The sequence below is a fragment of the Sorex fumeus genome, unplaced genomic scaffold, assembly GCF_029834395.1.
Source record: "Sorex fumeus unplaced genomic scaffold, SorFum_2.1 ptg000098l, whole genome shotgun sequence".
In the NCBI taxonomy this organism is placed as follows: Eukaryota; Metazoa; Chordata; class Mammalia; order Eulipotyphla; family Soricidae; genus Sorex; species Sorex fumeus.
This window is the reverse complement of record NW_026606155.1, coordinates 71,896,609-71,922,044: the sequence shown is the minus strand read 5'-3', so window position 1 is coordinate 71,922,044 and position 25,436 is coordinate 71,896,609. Positions and strand designations below refer to the sequence as shown.

Sequence of the window (25,436 nt, the reverse complement as noted above, 5' to 3'; positions counted from 1 at the left end):
AATGAATGCAGCCAACATTCTGTGGCGCCGGCCCCCTCCCCCCAGGCGCCCATCCGTTTGGTTCCTGCCACCCAGGAGGTCTTGACGGGGACATCTGGATTGTCCAAGGCCCCTTTGGCATTTCAGAACAGGCCAGTGCTGAGGGTGGCAGGGCGAGGCTGGAAGACACACGGGCTACTCACCCGATGGTTCTGTCTTGTTCTGGGCGTCTCTCTCAGGGATGGGGGGCTCTGCCAAGGGAGGGACGGGAGCCTTTCCTGTGGAGGAGGAGGAGAGACTCAGCGGATGGGGAGGGGGGAGGAAAGGAAGCAGGACGAGCAGAGTAGCCAGCAGGGCTGAGAATGCAGAGATGCAGAACCACTATGATGATGACTCAACAGGCAGAGAACAAAAAGCCTCCAAAGACAGATGGAGAGCAGGGACGCTCTCACTGCGACACAGGCAGAGTCCAGACCTGTCACTCGGCGTGTGGCTCTGGGGTAAACCTTTCTCCTGGCACGCGTGAGGCCCCGGGGCTTGATCCCCGGTACCGCAAGAAATAAAGATGATCAGGACAGGGGATGTGGCTCGGTTGAGCATGCAGCCTGCGTCCGTGAGGGCTTGGGCTCGATCCCCAACACCATACAGGGGGAAAGGGGGCCGGAGCGCTAGTACAGCGGGAAGGGCGCTTGCCTTGCACGCAGCTGACTCGGGTCTGATCCCCAGCATCACACACGGTCTCCTGTGCGCTGCCAGGAGTGATTCCTGAGTGCAGAGCCAGGAGTCACCCCTAAGTGTCACAGGGTGTGACCCAAAATAAATAAAAGGACTGGGGGGGGGGAGACAAGCCATCTGTAGACAGTAGAAACCCCAAGAAGTGGGGACGAGGGTGGTCCCCAGAGGGGAAGGGAGAGGGGGGACCACAGGGAAGGCTGAGTGGAAGCGGGGTGGGGTGTGGGAGGCTGCGGGCCTGGCCGGGAGAGGAGATTACCACTCAAGGAAGAATTGACAGATGTGTTGGAATTTATTTTCGGTGGCGGCCTAATTAAAGTGTTAAAGTTCCTTAACTCCATTCAGCCCTGCGCTGGGATCGTTAGCTATTGATCTGGGCCCCTCCGGCACTTAGCTGCAGCCTGCGTATTGGCAATTCAATTAGCACCAGTCAATGCTGCCTGTTTCCGGGCCGGCTCCCCTGCCCTCACCCGCGCCCACTGCTGGCCCCTGCGCCAAGCCGGAGTGCCCAGGCCCTTCTCTGACTGCCCGGTCCAGATGCTGCCCCCTGCATTTCCTGGACCAGCGGTGCCCAGGGGCTGTTTCAGGTTTGCTGGGAGAACCTGAGCTGCAGGAGGGGCACCCAAGCTCAGCACTCCCACTGAAGACCCCCTGGGAGATAGGAAGAAGCTGGGTGCTCCTGTGGCTTCCCGTGCCCAGGCCCAGCGGGCAGGGCGTGGTACTTTCTTCTCCCTCTTCTACCTCTCTCCTTCCGGACCAGCTCCTGAGGTAAGCCCATTGTCCTTCTCGACCCTCCTCCCACAACAGTTCTCGGACCCCCAATGGCCCTTGAAAGCATCACCCCCTTCTCTGTCCGGGGAGGTGCCCGCCCCCTCCTGCACGCCCCGGCATCGGCTCACCCGCAGTGGGCAGCTGCCCATGGCTGAAGCTCAGGATGCTGTGCAGGCCAGAGAGCCCGTCCTCGGCCGCCGCGGGGCCGCTCTGGAGCAGCTGCAGCCGCCGCTGGGCCTGGGCGTCGCGGTGTGCAGGCGCGCGCAGGTGGTGCAGGACGGCCAGGCGCGACGGCGCCTCCCAGGCGCACAGCAGGCAGCGGAAGAGCCCAGGCTCGGCCGCCGCCCCCTCCATCTCCTGCAGAAACTGGAAGCGCGCGGGGAGGTGCCTGCTCAGGTCCCGAGGGAGGACCATCTCCTGCCGCCCCTCCACCCCATCCCACGAGGGGCCTGAGCTAGTAGCACCTGCCCCACCCCCACCCCTTCCGGTGACTGCCCGAGGAGTGCTGCCTTGGCGCCCCACCCCAGAGTCCTGAGGATCTGGGCGGAATACTGTGTCCTCTTGGACTTCCGGTCCCACCAGCCACACACACAGAAAAGCTGAATAAAGGACTGGATTCAGTTTGTCCAGAGCGCCCTCATGTCTGTCTCTCTGGAGTGGGTGACTCTGCATTCTCACTGGATCTCCAACGCCATCACCAGGGAGGGACCGTCTGCCCCAACCCACTCCTCCCTGCCCCGCCCTACCCCCCTCACCTCGCACACCTGCCGCTCACCTTGTATATCTGCCCCACATCTTGCACACCTGCACCCCTTACCTTGTATGTCTGTCCCTCACCTTGTGCACCTGTATCTCTCACCTTACACACCTGCTCACCTTGTACCCCTGCACCCCTCGCCTTCTACAGCTGCACCCCTTGCCTTGTACACCTGCCCCTCACCTTGTACACCTGGCTGTTCTCCTCATGGGCCGCCCCGCGGGCATGCAGCTGCATCTTCTCCTTGCTGTTGGACTCAAAGTCACAGATGTTGCAGCGCAGGTGCAGGGGCGGGACGGACCCATATGGAGCCCCCTCTCCCAGGGGTGCAGGCGTGGGAGTGCCCACGGCCCCGCCCCCCTCCCTTAGGTGGGCTGCCAGCTGGTACTTCTGGGCGTGTTTGTCGGTCTTGAGGTGCAGCTGGAAGTTGGCCTTGAGCTGGGTGCCGTAGCAGCAGAGCTTACAGCGGTGGGTGTCCCCGGCCACCTCCTTCCACTCGGCTTCGGGCAGGCTGCGGCCCACGCTGCAGTGGTACAGCAGCAGCTCCAGGCTGTCCGTGCTGAAGGCTTGGCACACCAGGCAGCGGAACACCTTCAGAGCGCTGGCATCCTCCGGGGGTGGCGAGGTGGGTAGGCCGTCGGCCACGGAGCCCAGGAGCTGGCTCGGAGGCAGGTGGGCATCCGGGGAGAGGCTGCCGGGGGCTGGGGGGACAGAGACCGGAGAGTGAGGGTGGGAATGATAGTCGAGTGCGTGTGGCACCTGCCTTGCACACTTTGTCAGGCTGGATCCCCGGCACCACGTTATGGTTCCCCCAAACATACTAGGAGTGATCCCTGAGTCAGCCATGGGCACCACCAGGTGTGACCAGAAACCAAAACGAAACAGATGAGTGAGTGGCCCAAGGAAGGGGCCGGTGTGGATCATGGGCAGCGGCCTGGGGAGGCGGGGGTGGGGGGCAGGAGAAGAGTGCAAAGGCACTGGGGTAACCGAGGTCTAGGGCGCTGGCTTACCTGGCGGTGCAGCAGGGAACTTGCGGGCAGACCCTCCCAGGTGGTGGAAGCCATTGAGGAGCAGCTGGGCTTCCAGGGGCTTGTCCGGCCTTAGCCCTGGGCCAGGCAGGGGGGCCTGAGGTGGGCCCAGGGCCTGCGGTCCGAAGTACTGGAAGAGATCCGGTGGGGTGGCGGGGGCCGCCCCTGCAGGGGGCGGGGGGCCGGGCCCCACCAGCCCTGGCGGCAGCCCCAGAGGCAGCCCCTGGTGCAGCAGGAGCACGTTCTGCATGTGCTTCTCGGAGGTCATGTGGATGCGCAGATTGCGGGAGATGTTGGTCTCGTAGCTGCACACCTTGCACTGCCACGAGGACTTGGCCTTGGGCTCCTTGTCTGCGGCAGCAGCAGCTGCGGGCGGCAGGGCGGCCTCCGGGGGGCTGCCCTGGCCACCAGGGCCCACGGGGTAGCCCTGCAGGTTGGCCAGGTGCTTATCGGACTGCATGTGGATGCTGAGGTTGCCCTTGGTGGTGGTGGAGTAGTTGCAGACGTCGCAGCGGTAGGGCTTGTAGCCGCAGTTGTAGCTCTCGCCGCGGGCCAGGCGGGGGTGGGCGCCGCCCGCGCTGCAGTAGCTGCAGTGGCTGTTGCTCTCGGGGTGCTTCTCCCGCATGTGCACGTCCAGCGTCTGCTGGTACTTGTAGTGCCAGTTGCACTTGGGACACTTGAGGGTCTTGCAGGAGTTGCGGGAGTGCAGCAGGGACATGTGGCTGGACAGGCTGAGGCCCTGGAAGGCCGCCGGGGCCGGGGCATAGTCGTCGGCGAGGCGGTAGGCCGGGGGTGGGTCACTGGGCTCTTCGGGGGAGCCCACGGCGGCGGGGAGGGCGGCCCCCTCCTTGGAGGCGGGTGAGCTTTGGTTGAGTGGGGGGCACAGCCCTCCCTCCTCGTCGTGCCCCTCGGGAAGCCAATCTGGCCCTGCCTCGCCCGTTGCCGTTGGTGATTCTTTGGCTTGGGGGGGGCTGGGGCCCCAGGGGGCTGGGGCTGGGGAGTGGGGGCTGAGGGCCAGGACTACTTCTTCCCCGGGGCGGCCGAGGGCCTCGGGGGCACCATCCTGGCTCTGGGCTACATTCACCTCCCCCGGGGGCGCTGCTGTATGGCCACCGCTGCCTTCGAGGGGGGCGTCTAGAGCAGGCTGAGCAGGCCGTTTTGGTTCCAGGAAGCTGAGGAGGGCCCTGCAGCCCTCGCCCCCACTCTGCAGCACAGCTGGGTGGCCCCACAGGCCCTGGTGCTGGGCCGGGCTCAGCCGCACCCCGTGAGACTGTGTGTGACCCACGAAGGCCCGGGGCCCGCTGAACCCCAGGCGGCACAGGAGGCAGAGCCAGAAGGGCGCGCGGGGGTCCCCCTCCCTGCAGCCTGTGGGGCCGTCTTTGGGATCTCCGGGTGGGTTGGGAGCCAGCTGGTAGCTCCAGAAGGCTCCGTCCCTCCCCTCGCAGGCGGCCGGAGATGGCGCTGAGGTATCGTGGGGCAGAATTTGGTCAGAAGAGCTAAAGCCTTGCATTGGGTCAAAGCCATGTTGAATATGAAGGGCAGTGAGGTGTGTGGGGGGTGGGTGGGCGAGGAGAAGAGGGGAAGGCTCTTCCTCGCTGCCCACCTCCCCCCGGGGAAAGCCCTTTGGTAACAGGAGTTGGCGGCTGCCCGGCGGGGGCGGCTGGGCCACCAGGCAGGCCTCACCGGCGGCGGTGAAGACTAAGTGGTTGCTCAGGGGCAGGGGGGCGAGGCCTGCGTCCCCCTCCTCCTGCGGCTTGTCCTCGTGTGCCCCCAGCTCCTTTGGTGGGAAGCCACCACCACCCGCCTCTTCTTGGGGCTCCCCAATCTCCTTTGGTGGGACGAGGCCACAGCCTGACTCCAGGGGCCGTGCCCCCGGCTCGAAGGGCCTCATGCTCTCCGGGGCAGGGGCGGCGGCGGGGGGATCTTTGGTGACAGGGTCAGGGGGGGTGCCGGGGGAGGAGGTGTCCAGAGGCGGGGTCGGGGCATCGTGCCCGGGGGAGCGGGCGGTGCTGGCGGCGGCGGATGAGTTAAGGGTGGCCATGGCAGACGGAGGAGAGCTGGGGGTTCATTTCAGCGTGACAGCCAGGACCCTGCAGCGGGGGACATAGAGAGAGGGGCTGTGAGGAACAGTGAGGTGAAGCCAGGGACCCTGACCCAGCTCCAGTCGCAGAGACCCACTTGCCAGCCCCAAGTTGCCAATGCCCTGTGGTGTCAGAGGTCAAACCAAGCACTTTCCCGGCCAGCACTGTTTCCTCGGGAATGTGGTCCTCCCCATCTTCCCTCTCAAAATGTGCTACCAGGCCCGAAGAGGGTACAGTGGAGAGGGCACTTGCCTTGCTCGTGGCTGACTGGTGTTCCAACCCTCCCCAGCATCCTGTATAATCCCTCGAGCCCCACCAGGAGTGTGATTCCTGAGTGCAGAGCCAGGAGTAAGCCCTGAGCACTGCCAGGTGTGACCCAAGACAAAACAACAAAAAATGTGGTACTTGCCCGGTTGTTCGAGGTCGAACCCTAGACCACAGTACGATAGCCCAATGCTCAAAGGAGCCATGGCCCTGCCTGCATCTTTCTTTCAGCTTGCAATGGCCTGGCCTCAGGCCATTAGCATCTCATTTCTGAACAGGTTCAGGAGCCCCTGGGCCTCCCCTTCCATACTGCTGAAGCCTGGCAGTCAGAACAGTCTTTCCCGGTTCACAGTAACTCATAATTATGGAGCTGGAAAGATAGTACAGTGGGTAGAGCACTTGCCTTGCACTTGGCCAACCTGGGTTCGATTCCTGGAACCCTGTATGGTTTCCTGAGGCCACCAGGAGTGACCCCTGAGCTCAGAGCCAGGAGTAAGTCCTGAGCACTGCTGAGTGTGCCCCCCCCCCCCAAAAAAAACCCAAAATCAATAAAGGAAGGAAAAAAGGAAGGAAGGAGGGAGGGAGAGAGGGAGGGAAGGAAGGAAGCCACCCAGCTTCTAGTTCGTGGTCCCCTGAGCACAGGCCCAGGAGTAATCCCTGAGCATAGCCGGGTGTGATCCCAAACCTCCCAAATAAAAAAGTTCTACTACATTCTGCTTAAAACTCATCAATGATTGGGCAGGAGCAATAGTACAGCAGGGAGGGCGTTTGCCTTGGACATGGCCCACCCAGGTTCAACTCCTGGCATCCCATATGGTTCCCAGAGCACCATCAGGAGTAACCCTTGAGCATCACCAGGTGTGACCCAAAAAAGGGGGAAAAAAATCAATGATTTCTCACTGCACAGTGATTAAAATCCAAAGTCTTCATAAAGGACTGGTCCACTCTGCTGCTCACCTCATCTCTCTGCCCGCCGGGCTGACCACTCCCACCGCCTCTCCCCCTCCACACTGTGCTCACTCCCACCTGGCCACCTGCCCATGCTGCCAGGAATGCGGCCCTGGACCGTGACCGTGGCTATTCCTTCCCTGGCTATTGGAAGTCAAAATGGCCTCACGCTTCCTTGCTCCAGAGATATTTCTCCATTTTTTATTTCTCCCTTCTAGAAGGTAAGTGCCATCGGAGCACAAACTTCACCCTATTTCTTGCTCTAGAAATAAAAGTGGAGAAAGATGCCTCCCGAGGAGTAATGCCTGGCTGCTGAATAAATGCTGGGAAAGAGTCTCAGGTTCCCCGGACAGCAAAGACAAATTAATTTCCCTAAGTCCAGGTCCTCGAGCCAGAGATAAACCTACAGAACTTCATTGGCCTATGGGGCCCCGAAATCCTCTGAGCCCCAGATGCAACTCTGGTGGCACCCCGCATCAGAAAGACAATAGCTCGCATGTGACTATCTGCCTTCTCCCCAAAGAGATTAAAAAAATAATAACAGCAATAATATCCTGGCTCAATGCTAAGTGCTTCATAGCAACTATCTCATTTACTCTCACAACCCTCTTATTTTACTCTTGAGGCAGCCAGGAAATAGAAAGGATGAATGAGCTACTGAGTCACACAAGGCGGTAAAACTAGGAAAGGTACTGGGGCTGTACCCCAAAGCTGTGCGACCTGGATGGCCTCCTCCAGCTGGCTGGACTTGCCCTCAGACAAGCAAAATGCGCCTCCAGAGGACAAGAAATTGGGATTCTGGGGTCCCTTTGGGCTGACCAGAAGCACCAAATCTCCAAGGCTACACCCAACCTTTTCTTTTTTTCTGCTTTTTGGGTCACACCCAGCCATGCTCAGGGGTTACTCCTGGCTCTGCACTCAAAATACTCCTGGCGGTGCTCGGGGGGACCATATGGGATGCCAGGGATCAACCCGGGTCGGCCGCATGCAAGGCTAACGCCCAACCCGCTGTATTATCGCTCCGGCCCCGCACCCAAACTTTTGACATGGCTCTTCCCCTCACTCACCAGAATTCCCAGAGCTCACCATGCCAACGCCTCCCCTGGCCCCTGTGGCCCTGTCCTCTTTCGTTCTTAGCAGCCGCAGGATGCTGAGGCTGAGCCCTCTGGGAAGGCATGCAGTGGACGGCCTCACCTTTCTCGGGCCAGCTCCAAGCCTCACCTCCAGGCTCCTAGATTTGGAGTGGGCCCTAGATCTGTCCCCCAGTTCCCATTTCCCTTGTCCTTCTGGGGGGGGGTGGAAAGGGGGCACTAGCCAGGCGTGAAGTTGGAGCCATTAAAGGAGCTTGGTGTGGGGCTAGGCCAGTATGGTAATGAAAATGCAAATTAGCACCTGGCCAATGGGGTGGGGTACAAAGGGAAGTAAAGGAAACCGGGTGGAGAGGAGTCTCCAGTGCTGGTGGGGGGGGGGGGGGGAAGGGGCTCCAGAGGAGCTTCCCTGAAGGCTGGAGGGGCTAGGGAGGCTAGCTGGTGGAGCCAGACAGACCATGGTCACCGCCACCATGAGTGCCCCCCCCCCCCCCCGGCCCCTCCACTGCCCCCTGAGAGCTGCCCCAGGCAAGGCTCTCTCCCTGCAGGCCCACGCTCCCTACCCACAATGCCACACCGGACTCCAGGGAAGCCAGGAAGACCAGTGCCTTGCTCACGAGATGCTTGGAAGTGGCAGCGAGTGTGGGGGGGGGGGGTGGCGGGGAGACACAGCAGGTTGCTGGCAGCAAACCAACCCAAGGCGCTTCACCCCGGGCCAGCAGTGGGCATGCCCCAGAGTGAGCCCAGGGCAGGTCTGCAGCTGCTTAAAATTGCAAATCTCTCCCCACCTCCCAACCTGCCCCTCCTCCCCCTCCTCCTCCTCCTCAGGAAGGAATTTCAATTGCAAATTTATCTCTGCTCAGGGCCTCCCCCCCACCCCACCCCCTCACGCTGCCACGGCAGTCCTGCCTCCTTTCTTCTCCGCGCCTCTCCCATCACCCCACTATTTATTACCAACCTTTAACGGCAGCAATGATTCTGCCCCCCGCGCCCCCCCCCCCCCCCGCCCCGTTCTTCCATCTCCCTCCTCCTCAGTCTTCGCTTCCTCCTTCCCTCTCGGAGTTCTTATACCCTTCCTACCTTGAACTCCAGTTTTTCACCCCTTCCTGGAAGCAGAAGAAACGAATGACGGGCCTGCCCGCGCCCCCTCGCCCGCAGACCTCCCATCATAAACCGCCCCCCCCCCCCCCCGCCTGGCCTTCCCGGAGGGCAGCTCCTAGGAGCCCCCCCCCCCCCCCCCCCGCCGCCTCCCAGTCCCTGGCATTCCTGCTGGCGGGGAAGGAAAAGGGTGGCTCGGGTGGAGGTAGGGTTGTCCCTAGGAAAGACACAGTTCGGGGTGAGGGCAGGGGCCCCCCAGGAGCGGGCCGTGGCGGCGGCCGTGTGATTAGAGCGGAGATTGATGTGGAGGCGCGCCACAGACGGCAGAGAGAGTCAATAAAACGAGAGGATCGCATTAGAGGCGACAGGGAGAGCTTTAAATTACACGGCGGCTGCCACGGAGGGGGAGGGGAGGGGGGTGGGGAGACCCGAGGGTGTCGTCCTCCCCTGAGAGGACCCTCCGGCTCCAGAATGGGCCTCGGTTTCCACAGCTGCCCCTTCTCCTCGCCCTCCCTGCTGCGCAGCGGGGAGGCAAGGGGCTGCAGGGGTCTGTCCTGGAAACCAGGAGCCACCATGGGTGGTGTTGGAGTGGCCCTGAGCTCCGGCTCCTCCCAGACCCGGATGGTTCTCAGATTACTGCTCAGAATGAGCAGGAAAAAAAGTACAGAAGTGGGGATCGGGACGAGAGAGGAAGTTGGTCTTGCATGCGGCCAATCTGGGGTTGATCCCCGGGATCCTGTAGGTCCACCCCTCATATTTCCTCCCGCCCCCCGACCCCCAGCCCACCAGGAGTTATCTCTGAGCACAGAGCTAGGAGTAAGCTCTGAACATCGCCGGGTCTGGGACAAAAAAACAATGAAGCAAAGCAAAGTGAAGCGAAGCGAAGAGGTCTAAAGAAAGGGAAAGAAAGAGTTGGGGTACCACTCCAAAGCTCAGTACCCACAAACCTAATCTGACAACTGCACGCTTGCACTGAAGGTGGCAGAAAGGTGCCCCAGGCCCTGGGCATCAGGTAGAGTCCACCCGAAAGCCGGCAGTGGGAGCCAACTGCCCTGGGGAAGTGAGGCAGAGAGGCCCGGAGTGAAGCCGCAGAGCGCTGAAAAGGCTGCAAGGGGCTGAGGCCTCAGCACGGTCGACCCAGGTTCTGTCCCTGACATCCTGTATGGTTTCCTCTGAGCCCCACCAGGAGTGATCCTTGAGGGCAGAGCACTGCCCCTGAACACTGCCGGGTGTGACCCAACAAGAAGAAGAAAGGAAAAGGCTATGAGAGCCAGGGAGGCAGGGAGAACAGAGCCAGGCCTCAGAACCCGGGGAGCACTGGAGCGCAAGGGAAGACTGAGGAAGGAGCCGCTGGTGAGAACGGGACAGGGCTGGGGAGGGGCAGACAGGGGCAGCACCCTCTCCCGCCTTCTGTAATATGGGAGCAGAGAACAACTACTGTTCCCTAGTGGTTGTGGAGGAACAGCACCACAGAAAGGCAGCCTGAGGGGCAGATGGGCACCCTCAGGCTCCCCTCCCTAGGGTAACAAAAAGCAGAGTCCGCTTTTTTTTTTCTTTTCTTTTTGGGTCACACCTGGCGATGCTCAGGGGTTACTCCTAGCCTTGCACTCGGGAATTAGTCCTGGCGGTGCTCAGGGGACAATATGGGATGCTGGGAATCGAACCTGGGTGGCTGTGTGCAAGGCAAACGCCCTCCCCACTGTGCTACAGCACCAGCCCTAAGCGGAGTCCTCTTACGCCCCCACCCACCCCCTCACTCTCTAAGCACCTCCCCCACCCTGGCAGCAAAGACTTTCCCCACCAAAGGCACGAACACATTTGCTAAAAATTTGCGTACAATTAATTCCACATTCAGACCCTTCCAAACCTTTTTGTCTTTTGATTTCCCAATTGTTCCATCCTCTTCCTGCACCCAGAATGGGCTCACAGCTTCTCTCTTTCCAGTCTGAACCTCTTGCCTAAGGCACTGCTCTCTCCCACACTCACTTTTCTGATGTCTCACCCCTTGGTCTTTACCTGCTGCTCTTTTAACTCTGGAAGTGACCTCCCTAAATAAACTCTTCCTAAACAAGACAATTTAGTTTGTTGTTGGTATTTTTTTTACAGGGCCACACCTAGTGGTGCCCTGTAAAAAAAAAAAAAAGGAAGATGAAACTCAGGGCCTCTGGCACTCTAGGCAGGAGCACTGAGCTTCCCCTCAGGACCCTATGAGCCCTGAAGGTGACTTCAGTTTCCTTTTTTGGGGAACTGGGAATAGTGAGCCCTTCCTCTCTCAGAAGTCGAGGACTAGAGCAGGTAGCAGGCAGAGTGCATGGGGACATCCAGCAAAGTTCATTCTTAGTTTTGGCGGGGTTTGCGGGGTTGTTTGGGGGCCACACCCCGTGATGCTCAGGGCTTCCTCCTGGCTCTGTGATAGGGTATCACTCCTGGTAGGCTCGGGGATCAAATGGAGTGCCTGGGATCACCCCTGGGTCAGTTGCGCCCCACAGTCTGTACTATCACTCTCGCCAGTTTTTGTTGGGGCTGGCAGTCCTGGCTGTGCCTGGGGACTACTCCTGGCTCCGTGCTCAGTGCTAGGGATTGAACCTGGGCTCCTGCATGCACGCAAGTGTCAACCACTGAGTCACTCCCCTGGCCTCTTGGCCCTCATGACTAAGATAGACTCCTCATTTCTGCGCTCTGTTGCTAAGCGCCTATTCTGGACTATTCTACCCAACAGTAGACTTGCTCCCCACTGACCCCTCTTGCTGCTGGGCCAAGAGGCAACCCACTTACCCAGAGCAGGCCTTGGGGGTCCTGCCCAAGCTCACAAGACCTGGGTAGAGAAGCAGCTAGTAGCTAGAATGAAACTCACCATTGTTGGGCTGGAGTGATAGCATAGCAGGTAGGGCGCTTGCCTTACCCGTGGCCGACTCAGGTTCGATTCCCAGCATCCCATATGGCTCCCCAAGCACCGCCAGGAGTAATTCCTGAGTGCAGAGCCATGAGTAACCCCTGAACATCGCTGGGTATGACCCAAAAAGCAAACAAAAAACAACAAAAAAAGAAACTCTCCATTGTTGGGGATTAAACCCAGGCTGCTGGCATACAAGCAGTCCTTTGCGTTATCTCTGCCTCCCTCCAATCCTTTGCTATGGGAGGCATGAGATTTTGAAAAAAGAGGGTCAAAGGTCTTGCCCTGCACTCAGCCAAACCCAAATTCAATCCCCAGCACTACATAATATGGTCCCCTGAACACTACCTGGAGTGACACTGGAGCAGAGCCAGGGGTCTGAAGCATGAAGGTGTGTAGTCCCGTCCCACCCCAATTTTGTCATGTCGGGGTTCAGGGCCCGCCTCACACATGTGCTCTACTGCTGGACCCTGACCCCATCTCAAGCCCCATCATTTTTTTCTCTTTTAGACCTCCCATGCAGTACTCAAGAGGCTGGGGGCAACTCCCAAGGCCCAAGGGAACACTCCGGCTTGCCGTCACAGGTTCCACCAGAGCCACCTTGATGGCGCTGGGTGGCCTCTGGGACTACCCCAGCCAAGCATCCAATATGGTGCCCCTGTACCATCTCCCAGTCCACCCTCCATTTCAATCCTACCTCTCCTAGACCTGCGTCCCCACCTGCCCCCACACACATTTGGGGAGTGCCTACTTTAGGTAAGATAACTTCTGTCCAGAGAAATACTATGAATCCCTATCAATACCATTACAACAAATATAACATCTTTCGGGGCCAGAGTGATAGTACAGTGGGTAGGGCACTTGCCCTGCATGCAGTTGGCCAAGGTTCCATCTCCAGCATCCCTATGGTCCCTCAAGCCCTTCCAGGAGTGATCCCTGGAAGCAGAGCCAGGAGTAACCCCTGAGCATCGCTGGGTGTGGCCCCCACCAAAAAGTTCCCCACAAATAAGTCTTTAAATGTTACCAGGTAACATAGAAGGCAGGAAATGGTGGGGGGGGGGGAATAGAAAAAATAAAATTTAAAAAGAAAGAAAATAGAAAAAAAGAGAAGAGTCATGGCTGGGGAGGCAGTGGTACAGCTGTGCTCAGCCTGGTGGCTGTGAGGGCCTTGATGTGATCCCCAGCAGAGAGACAGAGACCTAAGACACGGAGCGGAGAAAGGGACTGAGAGAAGGGGCAAAGGGATGCCAACCCCCCGGTCTGCCTGTGAGAGTAATCTCATCAGGCCTGGTTTTGGGCATCGCACTAGTCTGTGGCCTGCGTCAGTGTGGGAAGGAGCGAGACCCTGCAGGCAGGCATGCAGGGAAAGGGGAGGGGGGGAGAGCATAGGCTGATAGGAAGACGGGCTGTGGTAGGGGGAAAGCCGGCACGCAGGCCACCCCACAGAGCAGAGTTCCATGCACGCCCGTGTGGTTTGGCTGCCACATGCCTCTGGGGCGATCCAGAGAAGAATGGGGCCCCGGTGGCCCCAGACGCGAAGCCAGCTCGGGCGCAGATCATCACAGAACCAGCTCAGATCCCTCTTCTGTAAGAGCGCGTGGGAGGGAGGCACAGAGACTCGGGCCCTGCAATTCAGACTCAGGATCCCACCCATTTCTGAAGACCACTGGTTGCCCTGAGCTCGGCAGGCATCACTCCCAGCCACTCTACAATTATGTAGAAGAAATGATATATTTAAATTAAGCCTTCTGGTTCTTTGAGGAAAAAAACTCCCAACTGATGGAGGCACTAGCTTTGCACACAGACAACCCAGAATTTGATCCCTGGCACCCCATAGGGTCCCACCCCCCCTGCCCCCACCCCCAACCTGCCAGAAGTGATCTCTGAGCACAGAGTAAGAGACAAAGCCTGAGCATAGCTGGGTGTGGCCCCCAAACAGAAATAAAACGAGCAAAAAAAAAAAAAAAAGATGGCTGGAGCAATAGCACAGCAGGTAGGGCATTTTGCCTTGCACGCGGCTGACCCGGGTTCAATTTCCAGCATCCCATATTATGGTGCCCAGCACCGCCAGTAATAATTTCTGAGTTTATGAGCCAGGAGTAACCCCTGTGCATCGCCAGGTGTGACCCAAAAGCAAAAAAAAAAAAAAAAAAAAAAAAAAAAAAAGAATAATGACAAATCTCAATGAGATCATAGAAAACTAACCCCAGGGCTGGAGCAATAGCACAGTGGGTAGGGCGTTTGCCTTGCATGTGGTCAACCCGGGTTCGATTCCCAGCATCCCATATGGTCCCCTGAGCACTGCCAGGAGTAATTCCTGAGTGCATTAGTCAGGAGTGACCCCTGTGCATTGCCAGGTGTGATCCCAAAAGTAAAAATAAATAAATAAATCAAACAAACCCCACGAAGTGGTTTTCCTGCACCAGGCTAAGCCCCCAGCAAGCAGCATTGTCACTAATCCTGCACTAGCCTAATGAAATGATCCAGCCATTCAGCCCTGTTTTACAAGTGAGGAGAGTGGACTCAGATGGGTAAGCTGAAGGTCTTCTCACACTTGGAAAGGAGTGCTGAGGTTGGGCCCAGGTAGCCAGACTGGAATGCCTCTGCCCTTGGTTTTCATTTATGTTTTGGAACTCTGGCTAGAATGCTTATTTGCGGGGGAGGGGAAGTGGGAGTGGGGTGGGAGGTGCCAGGAATCAAACCTAGGGCCTCACACATTGCTGCCGCTGGGATGCATTTTGAATGCATGCCACTCTGCTTCCATTCTTGTGGCCTTGAGCACGCACACTGTGAAGCCGCTCTTGGAACCCGAAGAGCTCACTCCACCTTCTCTCCCAGAGAGCGGAAGCCGTGTCCAAACAGGACCACTGCCTACAGGCTCCAGGGGGCGCCACACTCCCTGCCGTCTATGCGGTGTCCAAGTCATTCCCTCTGTGTGGCTCAGGCTGTGCACAGATTAGAAGGCTGAGTTATCTGAGGTTATGTTATAATTTGTGATAGTCTCTTTGAGTTGAAAGGCTACACACGCATATTCATAATAGCATATGAGCTCCATCAGACAAGCTAGTATGGTATGGAAAAACACTGCCTTTGGTGCCAGACAGACCTGGAATTAAATGCTAGCTCCAATCTCCCCTTAACGGGGTGAATCATTTAAGGCCCCCGTTTCTTCCTGTATACCATAGGGGGCCGGTTCCTCCTGGAACTGTGTCCACTGAGCTGAGCATTATTGAAACCGGCACTTTGCATGTGATCAATAAATGGAAAGAAAGCGTCATTATCCATCCACGTGCCTTATTTCCTGGGCTGGGGCGGATGTGTCGCATCGATTGCCTTTTGATGGTGTGTGTGGCTCGGGGCCTGCCTGAGTTCAGCCCTGTCCCCTCACCTCCGGGGGCATCGGGTGCTGGGGTGGGGGTGGGGGCTCCCCGAGGTTCCCCCCCACACACACCCCTCTGTGCGGGCCTGTTTGTGCATGGTGGCCTACAGGCGCGGGCGTGTTTGGGGTGGTGGTAATTACTGGGATGGCCCAGCCCTAATGAGTGTGATCTCGTTACACTCTCGCTGCCTCTAATGGAGCTAACCTCATTTCACAGCCATTAGAGATGGAGATGAGGCCCCGCCCCAGGCCCCCCGGCCACATTCTGGCCTCCAGCTCGCCATTTCCCCGTGCCACCTCGGGCTCCCTTGGGCTCCGTGCTGCTCCCGCCAGGTTTCCCTCCCATGCGCCCCATTGTTCTCTTTCCTCCCCGCCTCTCCTCCAGCCCCTTTCCTCTACCGGTCCGTTGGTCCTCCACGTGTCCGTGGCTCTGCGCCCTGCCCCGCCCCCCTCCCACGCTGCTCTGTCCTGCCTGGCCAAAGGACAAATCTCAAGGGGAAACCAGCAAAGACAAACAAGGAGCAGTGACTTCATTATCGGCGTTAATTTGCCACTTCAGTACCTCCCACAAGGGTCAAAGCCAGCAAGGCTTGAACTTGGGACAGACTGGGACAGACGAAAAGGTGGTGGCCTGTCCCTGTCCAGCCCCTGCAGTGCCCCTCGGCCTCCCTCCTCCTCCCCCTCCCCCTTCTCCCCCTCCACTTTTTCTCCTCCTCTTCCTCCTCCTTGGCTGCCAGACAGGGGTCAAGCTCCGGGTTTCCACTTCCCAGTCCAAGCAGTCACCTGCCCACCTTCCTTTTTTCCATCTGAACTGCAGTCTCTGTGCTGGCTCTCCCCCAGTTTCAAGTCACAGGGTTTGATTTTTTTTTTTAACCTGACTCCCCTTTGCCTTAAGTCCAACTCAGCCTGATGGTACCCCCCTCTGCCTCGTGCTCCCTGAACTGCTTTCTTATTCACTGGTGCACACCTTGCCTTGAAGCACGAGGAGTTAGGGAAACCTGTCCGTAAAGGTAGGAAGCCCCAGGCAGGAAGCAGGCCTTGGGGCCCTAGCAGGCCCTGAGACAGAACCTGGGAATGGCTGCACACAGAGGACCACGACCAGCGACATGGGGGACCGGACCATGTGTCAAAGGATGGAGCAGAATCTAGACTCAGATGCCCCCAGACTTGAGCTGGACCAAGCAGCAGACACCCCCCCCCCCCCCCACACACACACACACCACAGTTCCTTGTCAGGAGGCCTTCCCAGTGGAAGAAGAATAAAGATAGATCCAGAGGGCCTGGGCCAGAATGGACCTCACCAGGAATAAGACACTGGAGAATGGAACTGGTGTTTACCCCTCACTACCTCAGGGAAATTGAGTCCTAACACTCCTGCCCCACCCTCTCTGCCCTCCTTTTCAGAGAAGCCAAATGACTGGCAATTGACAATTGACCTTTAGCCCAATTCCAGTCCCAAAGGGGGAGGTGGAGGGCAGCTGGCTGTGGCTGTTGGCTGCTCCGGGAGATATCTGCACGGAAGTTCAAATTTCTGAAGCATCCTGGTGCTGCCCCCTCAGAACCTGCTCAGGGACCCCCTCCTTCAGGCTGTGCACCCAAGCCTTCTAGGGTGAGCACCCAGGCTCTCAGGTAACACCAATCCCATGGCCAGCCCTGCTGAGAATTCAGGGCTGGGACCTCAGCTATGACGTCATTCCACATCCTGGCCTGGCCCACCACAGATGCTCCTGTTCTTTCATTACTTTAATCTGGAGGGTTGGAGAAATAGTAAGACAGGCAGCGCACTAACCTTGCATGTGGACATGGACCCCCCCCCCCGCACCCCACAGGGTCCCCCAAGTCCCATTGTCAGGAGTGATCCCTGAACAGAGAGCCAGGAGTAACCCCCGAAGGCCATTGGAAGCTCCATGTGGCCCCCAACCCCCCAAATAATTATTTGTACTGGCCTTGCAACCGGATGACCCTAGCTGGTTAGAATTCATTGTACATGGTCCCTTGAGCACCATCACTGATGATTCCCAAAGTCAGAAGCAGGCCCAGAGCACCATCAGGTGTGGCAGTTACCTCCCAGCCCTCTAATAAGAAGAAAATAAAATACATATTGTGAGGCTTGCAGAGCTGTCTGTGGAGGAGTTCGAGAAAGCTGCCTTCCTCCAAATCCACAAACCAGCAGTAAAGCTTGGTGACAGATCTCACCTTATCGCCTCCTCCCTGGGCACCCTCAACTACCGGTTGCTGAGGCCCTGGTCCCCGGACTGGCTTCTACCTGAGGGGATCCCTGCCAGACAATAGGATTACCTCAGTGTCCTGAAAGACACCTCTCAACCTTTCCTGTCTCACGTGATCATGATGGAGGGGCAGGGTGGGGGCAGGGGGCTCCCCCGGGGCTTCCCCAGTGAGGCCAGGGGCTCCGGGAAAGTGAGTGGTGGGATGACTGAGAAGCCAGAGAAGAAAGATGGAAAAATCAATGAAATGAGTTTCTAACGGTGAGGTAAAGGACCGCCGTGTCGACAGCCTGTCGCCGGCTGCGAAATATGGGCTGCCCAAGTCCGTGGCATGGCTGACAGTGCAGGCGGGTGGCCACTGCCTGCCCACAGCCCCTTCTCCCCACCCGGGCCTCCTCCCTTACCCAGGCCCCCTCCCAGCTCTTCCCTGCATTCCTCAAGCCCTCAGGGGTCTTCCAAGCTGGGGGGAGGGGGGGTGTTTAGACACAGGAACCACCCAGAAGCCCTGAGTGGTGCCTCTGACCTCTAAGGCGCCTGTACATCGAGACCCCCCCACCCCCCTCGCTGCTCATGTCAGAGCCCTCAGAACTGCACCTGACTCCCCCATTTTCTCGCTCCATCTACCCGGGGCTCATTCAGCAGCAGGCAGCCAGGGATCCTGACCATCCCCTCCTCCCCCAGGTCTCCTTTCCTCTAGCTCCTGCCTCAAAGCCCATCGCCCATCGGGGGCAAAGCCTCACTCGGCTCCTGGCTGGACCCAGGATGGTGCTGAGGACTCCCTTATTTGCACCCAGGGTCGATATCTGCATGCATGGGATCTACTTGCCTGGGGACTTCCTGACTGGGGATGGGGTGGAGCGAGCGGAGTGTGGGTGTTACTTCCAATTCAAATCCACCCGACTCCACTCTGTCTTTGGAAACAATTCTCAACCTTTTCTGGAAACCACCTCCCTTCCCTCCCCTCCTCCGCATCTCCCTCTTGGGTTCCCAGACTCTTCATTCATGCTTTCCTCCCGGTTCTCTCTATGACAATGCGCACACCAGCCCATGGAGTGTGCCCCTAAACCAGCCGCCTCCCCTCCACCTCACTGTGGCCCCACGCACCCCTCAAGCCTGACCCTCTATTTCTGATGTCCCATGTATGCTGACCTGGGCCTGCCGGGGTGAGAAGACCCTGGGCAACTCTTTCCCTGTTCCCTTCCTTGCAAGTCAGTTATCTTCTGGCCAAATATTGGTCAGTAGGTTCTGATTCAACCTCTTCTGTGGCACAGATGCTCTGTTGTCTGCCCAGAAACCATGGGAAACTCGACTCAGCCCTGCTCACCGGCCCTCTGACTAACCCTGGGTGGGAGTGTCACAGATTCTTTTTCCCTCCTTCCTCCACAGCCAGATTCCACAGTGCCCTCTGGCATTTGAGAACCCTCCCCGTGCCTCTAACCCTGCATCAACTGACACCTTCCAAGGCTCTGCGCCCCCATTCTGCATTTCCAGCTTCAGTCTCCATTCTACACCCGAGGTGAGGCTCATCTTACATTTTCAGGAACTCTCCTCCCTGCTCACAAAGGGGCTCCTTTCACATGCTGGAACTGCCATTTCCAGTTCTCTCCCTGCCTGGCCCATCTTATAACCCTCTTCTCCGGGCCCTCGGGGTCCCCTATCTCCCATGGTTCCCTCTCACTCCGGCAGGTTCTAATGCACCTCAGGCACCCACAAACAAGACTGCATTTGGAACTAGCTCCAGGGAGGCCAGACCCCCAGAATCCTAGAGGTTTGACTTAGCCCCTGGACACCCCCCCCTCCGCTTTCCCCGCCCCATCTGCGCACAGCTCCCGGGCAAAGCACCTAGTTGATCCTCTCTAAGTCTCAAGGTAACACCAGCTGCTCTGACATCATGGAGGGAGGAACCTTGTCAGGTTGCCAAGGCAACACCAGCAATTTATGACATCAGAGGCTTGAGGTCTTGGGTTCTCAGGGGGCTAGAAAGATTCAAGTTCCTGTCAGCTCAAGTAAATGGGAATTCTACTTTTTCATCTCCCTGGCTTGGGCATGAAATGCAAAGGCCTTTGGTGGGGAGTGAGTGATTTGGCCACTGGCAGGGATGCAAACGGGCACGCGTCCCTCTCGCCTCACCACACATCTCTGGCGCTTGCCCTCTCCTCTGGCGTCTCTCTCTTGGGGGCTTCGCCCAGTGGTATCTCTGCTCTGCCTCTTTTTTTCCCCCCCAAATCGCCCCTCCTGCAGTGCTCTCTTTGCATCGGTCCTGCTGTGTCCTTCTCACACCAGAGGCATTTGTTTCCTTTGATTCCTCATCCTCCCCTCTTTTCCCCCTACCCGCTCTGTGCAGCTCTGATCTGCTTCAGCACTCCTCCGGCTGCCTTCCACGTCCCTTCTTTGTACCACACTCTTTTCCCACCTCATCTTATTCTTTGGTTCCTCCCTTCCCCCCACTTCACTATTGTATTCATTTCATATTGCTCACCCCCCTCCCCTCCTCTTCAGGAATATGCTCTCTTTTCTCTCCCTCTTTCCTTCTGGGTCGCAAGGAACTCGGGTTTCATGTCATTCTCCCCATTTTTCATTAATCACACCTCAGTTCCTCCCTGCCCCCCATTCCGCATGGATTTTTCTTCCGTTCCCTTTTGCACATTTCTCGCATCATGCATTTCTCTACCCCATGCTTTTATGGCACGCGGCCTCCACTGCTTTTCTGCGACTGTAAATCTTCCATCTTCTGCTCCTATCTACCTCTTCCTTTTACCCTGCCAAGCTCTCGAGAGCTGGGGGGGGGGGGGAACAGTAATGGGCTTAACACAAGGTAAACTCGCCCTACATACCTTTACCATTCTTTAGGCAGAAGGACCCTGGCCCCTGCAGAAGACAGTATCTTTTGCGGAAACGAAAACTGCCTTGCAAAGAATCCTACTGAATCGAAATAGCAGGAGCCCAGGAAGAAGAGACACTAGAAAGTCGGGGTGGGGTGTTGTGGGGGTGGTGGAGAAGAAAACAAAAAAAACAAGCGTTGAAGGATGAGCAGGGGACCAAGCAGGCGGGGAGCTCAGAGTCCTAGTGAAATGCCCCCTTACAAAATCAAAGTTGACAGTTAACAGACATAATGGCCCTGACTGCTGAAGGGGTTATATGCCCCTGGTAGCCCATTAAATTGATTTCTTGGCCTGTTTATGTGCTTTCACAAGCCATACTCCCACCTCCCCGGGTGGTCCCTTGCTTTCTGGCACCTTCTGCATCTGGGGGGTGGGGGGGGGCAAGAGAATGCTGGGTTCAGAGGGTAAGTGATAAAAGGTGACCAAGGAGAAAATGGAAGGAAGAGGGCAGATTGTGGGAACAAAGGTGGAGAATACACACGAGAGGCCACAAGAAGAAGGGACGACGTGGGATGGAGTAAGACAAAAACCATATACAATGATAGAGTGAGGAGTGAGGGCAAATCCAGCCGGCCAGGAAGAGGGTCGTGGTCAGCAAGCTCCTGGAGAGGCAGGTGGCACAGAGGGGACCAGATGTGAAGTCCTAGATGGGCACATGGCATGGGAGCAGCATCAACAATGCTAGGAAGTTGTAAAGCTTCCTGGGCAAAGGTGGCAAAGGAGGCTGTGCGGGCGGGCTGTGCTGGGAAGGTCCCTGCGAGTCCTTCCTTGGGGAGTTCCATCTCCTCCATTCTGGACTCCTGTGGGTCGCTGGCCCTCGAGGACCACAGTCATGATGGAGTAGCAGACCCCAGAGTGGCCGGGGCAAGGCCGGAGCCCCTGCGGGGGCAAGCCCAGGATGGGCAGAGGAGCCGGGAGGCGAAGTAAGGCATGACACGCAGTGACAGGGACACACACGGAGAGGATCACTCAAACAGGAAGCATCGCATGCGGAGAGCCGGGGATCCATGGGTGGGGAGAAGGGAAGGGAGGAAAAACGGCAGGCAAAACCCGAGGCTAGCCGGGACGCCTGGGCAGAGATCAGCAGGGAAGCGGGGGGCGCCACGGCCAGACGCAGGGTCCAGGGCTCCGCCACCATCAGGGCACGGCAGAAGAGGGGCAGAGAGAGAGGGGCGCTCGCCGGGGAGTTGGGGGACCAAGATTTCACCTTTGCACGCAGCAGTGGCCTCCCTTCACCTGCTCCTTCCTTTCCGAAGGAGGGACGGAAGCGGGGGGCGGGGGCCAAAAAAAGGGCAGAAAGCGCAACTTCAGGCCAAAACGAAGATGGGAGCGGACGGGTGTAGACGTCCCCCTCGCCACCCCCCCGCACACCCGCGAGCGCCCCGGCCCCCTCCATCCATCAGCCGCCCGCCGGCCGCGGCTAGGGGGACTGCCCAGGCCCCGGCGCCTCTGGGCTGACAGCTCCGCACCCCCGCGTCCCTCCGACCGGCCGGGCCCTCCGGGGTCCGCCGCTCCCCGCCCGGGCTCGGCGCCACCCGTCCAGGCTGCTGCTCCCCGCCGTGCGCCGGGCTGACGCGGGGTGCAGCCCCGGTGCCTGCCCCGGCCCGGTCTCGCCCCGCACCCTGCACCCCTGCGCCCCCCACCCTCAGCCCGGCGTGCACCCCCGCCACCCCCGCTGCCTCCGGGCTCTCGGCCGGGCCGTCCGGGCGCCCGTCCCCCCTCCCCCAGCCCCTGCCCGGCCCTCGCCGAGCGCCTCCGCTCCTCTCTGGCTCCCGCTTCTCAAGAGCAAGGAAGGGAAGAGGAGAGAGGAAAAAAAAAAAAAAAAACAACCCAACCCAGCAGCATCGGAAATCGATGCACTTACACCTCAGCTGGAAGCAGGGACGGGAGTCGAACCGCGGCCGCCGCGCAGCGCTAGGCGGGGAGGGGAGGGGGCGGCTCTTGCAAGGGACTTCTCCGATGTGTTGATTCCTTTTTTTTTTTTCCCCTCCTCCTCCTCCTCCTCCTCCTCCTCCTCCCTCCCTCCAGCGCTCACTCCCGGGCGTCGGGGACGGAGATGGGAAAAAAATAAATAAATAAATAAATAAATTCGCGGCGGCGAGGGAAGTGAAGGAAAATAATCAATGCTATTTGGCTGCGGCTGAAGTGCTTTCCCGGCTTCGTGAGGGGGTTTCCATTGATTCACCCTGGGCACTCGCTCGCTCCCTGCCTCCTCCTCCTCCTCCTCCTCACCCTCCTCCTCCTCCTCCTCCTCCTCCTCGCCCTCACGCCTCCGCCTCATTCACTGGCTGGAGCCGAGGCGTCCCACACAATGGAATAATCAATACCCAGGCGCCCGGGGCGGCCCCACTGAGCAGGTGCAGCGGCCCGCCCGCCGCGGTGCATGCCGGGACTTGTAGTCCCGCCCCGCCCCCGCCCCGCGCGCCGGCCGCGGGCGTCCGCTGGGCCGCGTCAAGCAGTGGGTGGGAACCCCGAGTCAGCCAAGCGGGGGCTGCGCCCGGCCGGGCCACTTGCCTTTCCCCGACGCCAGCTCTGTGGCTGGTCCCTGCCGAGCTGGAAGCCTTTAATCGATCTCTCTCTCTCTCTCTCTCTCTCTCTCTCTCTCTCTCTCTCGCTCTCGCTCTCGCTCTCTCTGAGTGTCTCTGTCTGTCTCTGTCTCTCTGCCTGGCTGTCTCTCTCCTCTTCCCCTTGCCCACATGCGTTTTTTCTTTTAAAACTGCTTTTCAGGGGCGGGAGTGACAGCGGGTAGGGCGTTTGCCTTGCATGCGGCCGATTCCCAGCACCCCATATGGTCACCTGAGCTCTGCCAGGAGCAGTTCCTGAGTGCAAAGCCAGGAGAAAGCCCTGTGCATCCCCAGGTGTGACCCTGAAAGAAAAAAAAAAAACACTATATAGCAAGTCCTGGTTTCTGCCAGCTTCCCAAGGCTGCCCGAGGCCTCTCTTTTTCTCCCCCACTCCCAAGTTCCACTTCCCCCGCCTCCCGGTTGGTTACTAGAACCTTGACTTTGCACAGCAGTGAGTTGTCCCAGTGGAGGACCCTGAGCGCCCAGACCTCATCCTGGGCAGCTCACAACAAGGTGTGTGTGTGTGTGTTTCTAGTAAGCAGACTGGCAAAAGACGTATGGAGTGCCCAGTTCCAGTTCCAGTTCCAGCACGTTCCCAAACATCACCTTATTTGATCCTCACAGTGACTGCCGTTTTACTGCTGAGAAAACCAGGGCCTGTGGTCAGGGCCAGTCAAGTTACACCATCAGGAATCGACTAGGCAACAGCAGCTGTGACACATTAGCTAGCTTCTACTTCTCTGGGGAGAGACTGAGAAGGTGACGCAGGCAGGTGTGGGTGTGTGTGGATGGGGGGCAGGTAAGGAAGAAGAACATTTGGAAGATTCTGTGAGTCTGTGAATGAAACTTCACACCACCAATGATAAAACAAGTTTTGGGCCATGTGATGACTTCCCAAGGTCAAACACAGGTGGAAGTGATAATACAGTAGGTAGGGAGTTAGCCTTGCACACTACGGACCCAGGTTCCATCCCTGGCACCCCATATGGTACCCCAAGCCTGCCAGGAGTGATCCCTAAGCACAGAGACAGGAGTAAGCTCTGAACATTGCTGGGTATGGCCCTAATACAAAACTAAGCAACAACAACAACAAAACAAGGTCAAACATAGAAAAGTGAAGCTGGGGACCAGTGAAGAGGGAGAACCCAAGGGTCTGGAGCCTGGAGTTTGGTCCCTGACACAGGATGGTGCCCTGAGCACGGCTAGAACTGATCCTTACTGCAGAGGGTAGGTAGTCCCAGAGCTACACTGAGAGTGCCTCCCATCCACACAATTTGTTTTTGTGCCACACCTGGTGGTGTTCAAGATTGACTCTTGGAGGGATAATAGGACTGGTCAGTGGTTGGAACCAGTCACAAATGTGGGGGGGGGGGGGGAACGAAGGTAGGTAAGATAGAGAAGGGACCAGTATGACAATAATAGCTGGAAATGATCATGCTGGATAAGAACTGAGTGTTAAAAGTAGGTAAAGGGATGGATGCTCTTGACAGCCTTTCAATATCAATATTGCAAACCACAATGCCCAAAAGGGGGGGGGGAGAGGGGGAGAGAGAGAGAGAGAGAGAGAGAGAGAGAGAGAGAGAGAGAGAGAGCCTGCTGAACCGCTAAAAAGGGAGGCAGGGTAGGAGCTGGGGTGATGGGAGGGAACCTGGGGACACTGGTACTGGGAAATGTACACTGGTGGAGGGATGGATGTTGAAACACTGTATGACTGAAACCTAATCATGAACAGCTTTATAAGGGTCTATCTTGGGGCTGGAGCGATAGCACAGTGGGTGGGGCATTTGCCTTGCACGCAGCCAACATGGCCAACCCGGGTTTGATTCCCAGCATCCCATGTGGACCCCGAGCACTGCCAGGAGTGATTCCTGAGTGCATGAGCCAGGAGTAACCCCTGAGCATCGCCGGGTATGACCCAAAAAGCAAATAAATAAATAAATAAATAAAATAAGGGTCTATCTCACAGTGATTCAATAAGAGTAAATTTAAGAAAAAAAGAGATTGATCCTGGTTCTCTGCTCAGGGATCACTCAGCACCATACAGAATGTAGGAGATAAAACCTGGGTTGGCCACTTGGGCTTAGCGCTTAGTCCTGACTGTGCCTGGGGACCATATTTGTCAACGCAGATCAAATCCAGGTCGGCCTTGTGCTACGCAAATGCCCTATCTGCTGTACTATTGCTCTGATCCCAATTTTGTTTTGTTTTCTCTTTGGTTTCTGGGCCACTCCTAGTATGCTCCAGGGCTCCCCCTGACTGTGCTCAGAGGTCACTCCTGGTAGTGCTCAGGGAACCATATATATGATATAGGGAATAGAAGTGAGGTCTGCTGCTTGGAAGACACGTGCCTTAACTCTTGGATCAGCTCTCTAGCCATAAGATATACATTTTTGTTTGGTTTGGGATTTGGGGGTCTCTACCCGGTAGTGCTCAGGAGTGACCCCGGTGATGCTTGAGGGACCATATATGGGGTCAGGGATTTGAACCAGGTTTGGCCACATGTAAGGCAAATGCCTTAACCTCTCCACTACTCTCTAGCTGGAGATCTATATTTTTGTTTGTTGTGCTCAGGGTTTACTCCTGGCTCTGCACTCAGGGATCACTCCTGGTGGGCTTAGAGACCACATGGGGTGCCAGGCATTGAAGCTAGGTCAGCTGCATGCAAGACAAATGCCCTACCCTAGTCTGCCAATGCCCTAGTATTGACAGACAATACTATTGGTCTGTCTGGCCCCAATGTTTTAGTA

At 57.9% G+C, this 25,436-nt stretch overlaps 1 protein-coding gene across 1 annotated transcript in view; it reads right to left on the bottom strand.

The window, feature by feature from the left end:
• The window catches only part of ZFHX2 (zinc finger homeobox 2), a 30,077-nt gene extending 7,677 nt beyond the window's left edge, over positions 1-22,400 (bottom strand). The window contains exons 1-5 of the mRNA XM_056133208.1: positions 21,990-22,400; positions 3,250-5,357; positions 2,423-2,940; positions 1,611-1,848; positions 183-257 (exon numbers count right to left, since the gene is read on the bottom strand). Coding sequence (XP_055989183.1) covers positions 183-257; positions 1,611-1,848; positions 2,423-2,940; positions 3,250-5,308 — 2,890 coding nt within the window. The 5' untranslated portion in view covers positions 5,309-5,357; positions 21,990-22,400. The remainder of the gene's footprint in view (positions 1-182; positions 258-1,610; positions 1,849-2,422; positions 2,941-3,249; positions 5,358-21,989) is intronic.
• Between the last annotated feature and the right edge of the window lie 3,036 nt (positions 22,401-25,436).